This window comes from Mytilus californianus, unplaced genomic scaffold (genome assembly GCF_021869535.1).
Source record: "Mytilus californianus isolate M0D057914Y unplaced genomic scaffold, xbMytCali1.0.p SCAF_5, whole genome shotgun sequence".
Classification (NCBI taxonomy): domain Eukaryota; kingdom Metazoa; phylum Mollusca; class Bivalvia; order Mytilida; family Mytilidae; genus Mytilus; species Mytilus californianus.
The window spans coordinates 85,151,757-85,161,956 of record NW_026262701.1 but is presented as its reverse complement, the minus strand read 5'-3'; the positions used below and the strand labels follow the sequence as shown (position 1 = coordinate 85,161,956).

Here is a 10,200-nt window from a genome sequence, read left to right as displayed (position 1 = left end):
AAAATAGTATTTTCTCATAAAAAAATATCATACTTTTTACTAATAATGTATCTAAAGCCATCAAACCCACATCTACCAGTTTCTCTACTGTGGTATGCGTCTTAGTTGCACTTATTGCAAGTTTAACTGCACCATTGTGCACCAAAAAATCTCTGCAAGCCTCTACAAGAGTAAACATTACAATTTATTATTTTTATAACATATTGTTTCCATCATAAAATTGCTGATTTACGGAATAGCATATGACGTAACGCTCCGCCTTATAATAACATTATTTAATGTGTTTATTGTTGAAACTATATACCGCTAATTGAGGAAACAGTCTGGATTGTATTGTAATTAGTTTTTGATGTATATAACAGGAGACACAGGTATTGCAATAAACACATTTTATAAATTAAGTCATTATTTTTAGATATTAGTCGGGGATATTTGAATGATCTATGTTGCAATTCCATATTATATTGAACATACGAAAGCGATTTCTTATTTGTGCAAAATGAAATAAAATAACTCCGTAACTACCGTGCAAATCTTATCTTACCATGCAAAGTTACATAATTTCTAAATGACCATTGTTGATAAACTATGAACAAACCTTATTAGCACTTAATATGCGTTATCGGATTAGTGTTAAAACGTAAAACATAAAAAATATCAGGAAAAAAAATTATTCATGTAAAAGGAGTCGAAAGCGTAACTACACACCGTTGTTATCTGAAATATACACTATGGCACCACAGCAAATAAGTTGTATGTCACTGTTATCAATATAAGCAGTCATGCACTTCTTCATCACATTAAACACTTCTATGCTTAAGTCTTTATCATCTGTTTAATAAAAATAAAATAATCATGCATTTTATTGCATATGTGTATAAATAATTTATTGACAAACACTGGAAAGGAGAATAGACGATCTACTATAAGCCTACTCACACGACAAAGGTCTACAAACATAGAAGTATAACGGACACCGAAAAGTTACATGACGGGTGTATCTGACGGAAAAAAAACACCAATTCTTCGGAGGCACCTTTCGGAATTTGGGCCCTCAATCCTCTTCAACTTCGTTCTTTATTTTGCCTTTTAATTTTTTTGTAGCGTCTGGCGTATAAAATTATAAGTCTGGTATCTATGATAAGTTTATTTACAACCAATGGTCGATGCCACTGCTGGTGGACGTTACCTCCCAGAGGGTCTCACCAGCTCATGATTTGTAGTCAGCACTGTTTTGACATGAAAATTTGAATTGTTCGAAATACTAAGGTTTTTTACCCTAGAGATGGATTACCTTGACTTTATTTGATTCGTTCTCTTATTTCAAGTTCACATCATTGTATAAATTCGTTCTGAATCTGTGGTGATAGGTAGGTCATAGACTTGTGTGCTGTTTCGAGATGATATTTTAAAACCGTATCAAAGTTAGATTTCCAATTGATGAAAATTGAAAGTTTCCGTCTTCCTGGTGAGCTATTTTATCCCAATTTCCCTTTAATGCGATGTTCCTCTGCCCTAACACGATTATCACGTCAATTATGGAAAGGAGTATATCATGATTTCTCTTGACCTTGTCTTCATATGCTTTGCTTAATGATGAACATATACTAGGTTTCTTGCCTTCGCATACAGAGATAAAGTTTTTAGCCTTCTCAACTGCATTCTTATGATCAACTGAGTCGTCATGTGATTTTAAAGTTGATCTTTTATTACCCACTGCAGTCCGTGAAACCTTTACTGCTAAAAAGTCCACCTTCATTCCGAAAAATAACACAATACTTGCAATATGCAGAATCTTCCGTACAGGAATACCTTAACCATGGAAACTGGGATTCCCAAGATGGCAGATATCGTCTCCCCCCTTTTTTTTAGGATAAACTTTAGATATTTCGTCAGCATCTTTTAGCATTGCCAATTTTTGAACATCTGTACTATGTTTGTTTTCAATAGGAAATATAGCTGGATCAAGCCCCTTTTGGCTACTAACTGACATTGGAGTGGACTTTTTACTAGTACTCGGCTCTGGTGTTTCACTTATTTCTGGATCTGGTTCACTTTGAATGGGGGAAGATATGTCTGGAGTTGTTTTTTCTGTATCAGAATGGTCATCTACAAAGAAATTGAACAAATAACCAGATGCTAGCATTATGATAATGATAATGATGATGAATGCCTTTTTATGTCCAGTAGCAAGTTATAAGCTTATAAAAGACGAGAACATGTTAATGTGAATATGAATACGAACACAGTCACTGCTTTCTTATATGTATATATATATATATATTTATGTCCAACAGCAAGTTATAAGCGTATAAAAGACGAGAACATGTTAATGTGAATATGAATACGAACACAGTCACTGCTTTATTATATGTATATATATATATATTGATGTCCAACAGCAAGTTATAAGCTTATAAAAGACGAGAACATGTTAATGTGAATATGAATACGAACACAGTCACTGCTTTATTATATGTATATATATATATATATATATTGATGTCCAACAGCAAGTTATAAGCTTATAAAAGACGAGAACATGTTAATGTGAATATGAATACGAACACAGTCACTGCTTTATTATATATATATATATATATATATATTGATGTCCAACAGCAAGTTATAAGCTTATAAAAGACGAGAACATGTTAATGTGAATATGAATACGAACACAGTCACTGCTTTATTATATATATATATATATATTTTGATGTCCAACAGCAAGTTATAAGCTTATAAAAAACGAGAACATGTTAATGTGAATATGAATACGAACACAGTCATTGCTTTATTATATATATATATATATATATATATATTGATGTCCAGTAGCAAGTTATAAGCTTATAAAAGACGAGAACATGTTAATGTGAATATGAATACGAACACAGTCACTGCTTTATTATATATATATATATATATATTGATGTCCAACAGCAAGTTATAAGCTTATAAAAGACGAGAACATGTTAATGTGAATATGAATACGAACACAGTCACTGCTTTATTATATATATATATATATATATATTGATGTCCAACAGCAAGTTATAAGCTTATAAAAGACGAGAACATGTTAATGTGAATATGAATACGAACACAGTCACTGCTTTATTATATATATATATATATATATATATTGATGTCCAACAGCAAGTTATAAGCTTATAAAAGACGAGAACATGTTAATGTGAATATGAATACGAACACAGTCACTGCTTTATTATATGTATATATATATATATATTTATGTCCAACAGCAAGTTATAAGCTTATAAAAGACGAGAACATGTTAATGTGAATATGAATACGAACACAGTCACTGCTTTATTATATGTATATATATATATATTGATGTCCAACAGCAAGTTATAAGCTTATAAAAGACGAGAACATGTTAATGTGAATATGAATACGAACACAGTCACTGCTTTATTATATGTATATATATATATATATATATTGATGTCCAACAGCAAGTTATAAGCTTATAAAAGACGAGAACATGTTAATGTGAATATGAATACGAACACAGTCACTGCTTTATTATATATATATATATATATATATATTGATGTCCAACAGCAAGTTATAAGCTTATAAAAGACGAGAACATGTTAATGTGAATATGAATACGAACACAGTCACTGCTTTATTATATATATATATATATATTTTGATGTCCAACAGCAAGTTATAAGCTTATAAAAAACGAGAACATGTTAATGTGAATATGAATACGAACACAGTCATTGCTTTATTATATATATATATATATATATATATATTGATGTCCAGTAGCAAGTTATAAGCTTATAAAAGACGAGAACATGTTAATGTGAATATGAATACGAACACAGTCACTGCTTTATTATATATATATATATATATATTGATGTCCAACAGCAAGTTATAAGCTTATAAAAGACGAGAACATGTTAATGTGAATATGAATACGAACACAGTCACTGCTTTATTATATATATATATATATATATATTGATGTCCAACAGCAAGTTATAAGCTTATAAAAGACGAGAACATGTTAATGTGAATATGAATACGAACACAGTCACTGCTTTATTATATATATATATATATATATATATTGATGTCCAACAGCAAGTTATAAGCTTATAAAAGACGAGAACATGTTAATGTGAATATGAATACGAACACAGTCACTGCTTTATTATATGTATATATATATATATATTTATGTCCAACAGCAAGTTATAAGCTTATAAAAGACGAGAACATGTTAATGTGAATATGAATACGAACACAGTCACTGCTTTATTATATGTATATATATATATATTGATGTCCAACAGCAAGTTATAAGCTTATAAAAGACGAGAACATGTTAATGTGAATATGAATACGAACACAGTCACTGCTTTATTATATGTATATATATATATATATATTGATGTCCAACAGCAAGTTATAAGCTTATAAAAGACGAGAACATGTTAATGTGAATATGAATACGAACACAGTCACTGCTTTATTATATATATATATATATATATTGATGTCCAACAGCAAGTTATAAGCTTATAAAAGACGAGAACATGTTAATGTGAATACGAATACGAACACAGTCACTGCTTTATTATATATATATATATATATTGATGTCCAACAGCAAGTTATAAGCTTATAAAAGACGAGAACATGTTAATGTGAATATGAATACGAACACAGTCACTGCTTTATTATATGTATATATATATATATTGATGTCCAGTAGCAAGTTATAAGCTTATAAAAGACGAGAACATGTTAATGTGAATATGAATACGAACACAGTCACTGCTTTATTATATATATATATATATATATTGATGTCCAACAGCAAGTTATAAGCTTATAAAAGACGAGAACATGTTAATGTGAATATGAATACGAACACAGTCACTGCTTTATTATATATATATATATATATATTGATGTCCAACAGCAAGTTATAAGCTTATAAAAGACGAGAACATGTTAATGTGAATATGAATACGAACACAGTCACTGCTTTATTATATATATATATATATATATATTGATGTCCAACAGCAAGTTATAAGCTTATAAAAGACGAGAACATGTTAATGTGAATATGAATACGAACACAGTCACTGCTTTATTATATGTATATATATATATATTGATGTCCAGTAGCAAGTTATAAGCTTATAAAAGACGAGAACATGTTAATGTGAATATGAATACGAACACAGTCACTGCTTTATTATATGTATATATATATATTGATGTCCAACAGCAAGTTATAAGCTTATAAAAGACGAGAACATGTTAATGTGAATATGAATACGAACACAGTCACTGCTTTATTATATATATATATATATATATATATTGATGTCCAACAGCAAGTTATAAGCTTATAAAAGACGAGAACATGTTAATGTGAATACGAATACGAACACAGTCACTGCTTTATTATATATATATATATATATTGATGTCCAACAGCAAGTTATAAGCTTATAAAAGACGAGAACATGTTAATGTGAATATGAATACGAACACAGTCACTGCTTTATTATATGTATATATATATATATTGATGTCCAGTAGCAAGTTATAAGCTTATAAAAGACGAGAACATGTTAATGTGAATATGAATACGAACACAGTCACTGCTTTATTATATATATATATATATATATATATTGATGTCCAACAGCAAGTTATAAGCTTATAAAAGACGAGAACATGTTAATGTGAATATGAATACGAACACAGTCACTGCTTTATTATATATATATATATATATATTGATGTCCAACAGCAAGTTATAAGCTTATAAAAGACGAGAACATGTTAATGTGAATATGAATACGAACACAGTCATTGCTTTATTATATATATATATATATATATATATTGATGTCCAACAGCAAGTTATAAGCTTATAAAAGACGAGAACATGTTAATGTGAATATGAATACGAACACAGTCACTGCTTTATTATATGTATATATATATATATTGATGTCCAGTAGCAAGTTATAAGCTTATAAAAGACGAGAACATGTTAATGTGAATATGAATACGAACACAGTCACTGCTTTATTATATGTATATATATATATTGATGTCCAGTAGCAAGTTATAAGCTTATAAAAGACGAGAACATGTTAATGTGAATATGAATACGAACACAGTCACTGCTTTATTATATATATATATATATTATTGATGTCCAACAGCAAGTTATAAGCTTATAAAAGACGAGAACATGTTAATGTGAATATTAATACGAACACAGTCACTGCTTTATTATATATATATATATATATATATATTGATGTCCAACAGCAAGTTATAAGCTTAAAAAAGACGAGAAAATGTTAATGTGAATATGAATACGAACACAGTCACTGCTTTATTATATGTATATATATATATATTGATGTCCAACAGCAAGTTATAAGCTTATAAAAGACGAGAACATGTTATAAGCATCAATTAGGATATATTTATTTTTAATACATAATCATTAACCATAAGAATAGGTACAGAGAAGACTAGACCAACATTGTTACTTAACCGGATTTTTGACGTGCTAATGTCACAAGTGATCACAAGTTACCTGTAAACATTCCGCTAGAAGACATGTCAACCTACCTGAACACATTATTCTACCAATTTTCAAGTCATTGGTTTGACCTACCAGGGTTCGAACCCACGACCTACCGCACTAAAATCAATGGAACACGCTAGCATACAATCAGACAGTGCTGATCATAATCAGAAAAAGAAACACGAAAAAAATATTTTCAAACAATACCAAAAATATATTTCATACTTTTATTAAAGATAAATAAAAATCATGAATTGCCTTATACATTTAAGACTTCCATAGAAAGGCGCTTCATGATTGTGTTTAAATTAATTATAAATAATTATTATATTTTTGGTCAATGAATTATTTTATCGATTAGCATTTGTTGTTCAGTGAGTTGATCATAGTGTAAACATTGGTAACTATAGCGTTATCGATTCAAAAATAAACCAAGGAAAGTAATAAGCCAGCATATACTTATAGGGGGTGTTTATACTCATGAGTTACCTTTTTCATCTTTTTTTCTCTTTAAAGAACCCGTCTTCAACCAGTTTTGTAACGACATTAAGATTTGTGTTTCAATTTTTTTATTTTGATTTGTATTCGGAACACTTATTTTATACCGTCACCGCTATGGGAAAAGCTACAATCGCCAATCTTCTATACAGACAGAGTTGTCGTCCTTTCCTCCTTAATCTCTCTGCACCCGGCTAATTTTGGTCGCATTTTGCGACCATGTCCGCGTTTATAATAAAAACGACCGACGACAGTTCCCGAAAGCATTATTTATCTTCTATTATGTTTCTTTTCCCAAATATATGAAAACACCCATGTGTTATCGTTATTTTCGTTCAATATTTCAATAAATAAAAGTAAAATAGTTCGCGGAAGGACATTGCATTTGTAGATCGGTTTAATATGTAAACAAACGCACATGTACTGGAAAATATGGAACCGAATGCACGTATTCAGGAATGTCTTCGTAAATATGACGAAAATATCATTTTGAAAGACAAACAATCTGAGTGCTTGAGTAACATTTTAAAAGGCAATGATGTAATTTGTAATTTACCGGTTGCCTATGGAAAATCTTTATGCTTTCATCTCCTGCCGAGCTTACTGAACGGGCTATAGTGTTGGTGGTTAATCCTTTGAACATTATTCAGAAAGACCAGCTCTCGTCTTTAAGAACACGTGGAATAACTGCTTGCAAACTAACATTTTCTTGCAATGTAGATGATGGAGAGGAAAATGAAATGGACTTGAAGGATTATTCATTAACAGATGTTGTTGAAGGGAAATATTCAATTATTTTATGCCATCCTGAGGCACTTTTCAATACAAAATCTGGACAAGAACTTCTCAGAAACAAGACATTTACCAGCAAAGTTCAGTGTGTGGTAATTGATGAATGTCACATTGTTGAAAAATGGTAAATATGCAATAGCTTTTTCGGGTAGTTTTTCTTTTTGGCCTAGGACCACCCCCCCCCCCCCTCCCCCCCTAAAAAAATACATATATATATATATATATATATATATATATATATATATAATAGATACAGAGTCTCCGGAAGAGTCTTCGTATGAGGGTTCGATTCCTTCCCAAGGCATATATACAGGTGACCATGACGCTGCTGCAAAGTTGAGCAGAGACTGCCTAGTGGCTCCGCGCAAGACTTGATCAGGGACCCTGTGTGTGTGTGCGTGAATTAGGGAAAATCTATCCTTCTGTCTGTTTCATATATTTCCTAGGCGAGAAAAAATATTTTTTGCATGTTCATATGAAAAGAAGATGTGGTATGATTGCCAATGAGACATTTCTCCACAAGAGACCAAAAGACACAGAAATTAACAACTATAGGTCACCATACGGCCTTCAACAATGAACAAAGCCCATACCGCATAGTCAGCTTTAAATGGCACCAAATGACAATGTAAAACAATTCAAACGAGAAAATTAACGGCCTAATTTATGTAAAATAAAAAACTAGATGTGTCGGAACGACACGAATGGCCCTGTTTCAAAAAGTTGATAAATCTGCAATTTCAACAACACATGTGGACACAAACATGCATGGATAGTATCAAGCTCTCAAGACCAATACTAGTTTGATGAAAAATTTCCTTGATCAATGAGTAATTAAATTTCAAACTATCAGGAAACAGGAAGTGGATGTACTGCAGATCTAACAAGATGTGTTGAAACGACATGAAAATTAGCATAGCGAAACGAAACATAAACTTGATCTGTAACTCATCATGGTTAACTCACATACCAAAAATCAGCCCAATATCTGAAGGCGTTTAGAAAAAAAGTCCGTATAACTGTGATTTTCAACAATTTATCAAAGTCCAAAGCCCGTAATTTCGGCAAAAATTAGGGGAGCAGAACTAAACTTAAACTTGATCTGTAACTCATCATGGTTAACTCACATACCAAAAATCAACCCAATATCTGAAGGCGTTTAGAAAAAAAGTCCGTATAATGGTTTGTTGCGGAATGACGGAATGACAGAATGACGGAATGACGGACAAGGGTAAAACTATATGGCCCCGACAACTTTGTTGCGGGGCCATAATAAACGAAAAACAAATATGTAACACATTAACAAACGGCAACCACTGAATTACAGGCTCTTGACTTGGGACAGGCACATACATACAGAATGTGGCGGGGTTTAACATGTTAGCAGGAACCCAACCCACCCCTAACCTGAGACAGTAGTGTAACAGTACAATATCAGTCAGGGATATAACTCTATAGAGTTATTACAGAAAAATAACATACATTTGTTATTGTGGACTAAAAAATCAAAGAACTGTGATAACATACGTATGTTACATGTTTCAAAGGGACAATATTCATCATTAGTTTAGTTAAAATGTATACAAGTTCTATTGATAATACTATTGTCTTTATGTATACTTAACTATTGAAAGATATAACAGTTCATAGTCTGCCAATTTTGCATACTACACCTATATGTTATGACAGAAAAAATATGCGTGTAATAAATATGGATACATGTATGTACATTATATTGATGTCTGTTTCATTTCAGGGGCAAGGAGTTTCGTTCCTCATTTGCAAGTCTACATACACTACCAGCTTTATTTGATAGGAAACCCATTCTTGGCTTGAGTGGTACACTAACATCAGATTTAATAAAAAGAATACCATCTATTCTCGGAATGAGCAACCCAGTTTTTGTACATGAGAGTCCAGATCGTCCAAACATTTTTCTGAATAAAGTTGAAAAAACTATTACTGTTGATGTGAGCAAAATGTATGAGAAAATTTTCATTGTTGAATGTGACAAATTATTTTCAGACAAACAATCTTATCCTGTTACATTAATGTTCATACCAATGTTATACATGAGTCATGCAGCGAGCTACTTAAGACATCTTTTCGGCGAGGAAGATATTAAAACATCTTGCTATTCAGTTGTTTTTTCAAGACAAGATGCAGAAGTTATTGCCACTACCTTAGAAGATTTAAAAAATCAAAATCCTAGAATACGACTAGTATTAACAACCTCTGTTTCTGGAATGGGCTTTGATCCAGAGAATGTTTCGCATGTTATTCACACTGTACCACCA

The 10,200-nt window shown here is 31.2% G+C and overlaps 1 protein-coding gene across 1 annotated transcript in view; it reads left to right on the top strand.

Annotated features, from left to right (window-relative positions):
- Positions 1–7,588: 7,588 nt before the first annotated feature.
- LOC127701677 (putative ATP-dependent DNA helicase Q1) overlaps positions 7,589–10,200 on the top strand; it is a 2,933-nt gene continuing 321 nt past the window's right edge. Inside the window, exons 1-2 of the mRNA XM_052205673.1 lie at positions 7,589–8,027; positions 9,660–10,200. The exon at positions 9,660–10,200 is cut by the window's right edge and continues 321 nt beyond it. Of these exons, the coding sequence (XP_052061633.1) occupies positions 7,690–8,027; positions 9,660–10,200 (879 nt within the window). The 5' untranslated portion in view covers positions 7,589–7,689. The remainder of the gene's footprint in view (positions 8,028–9,659) is intronic.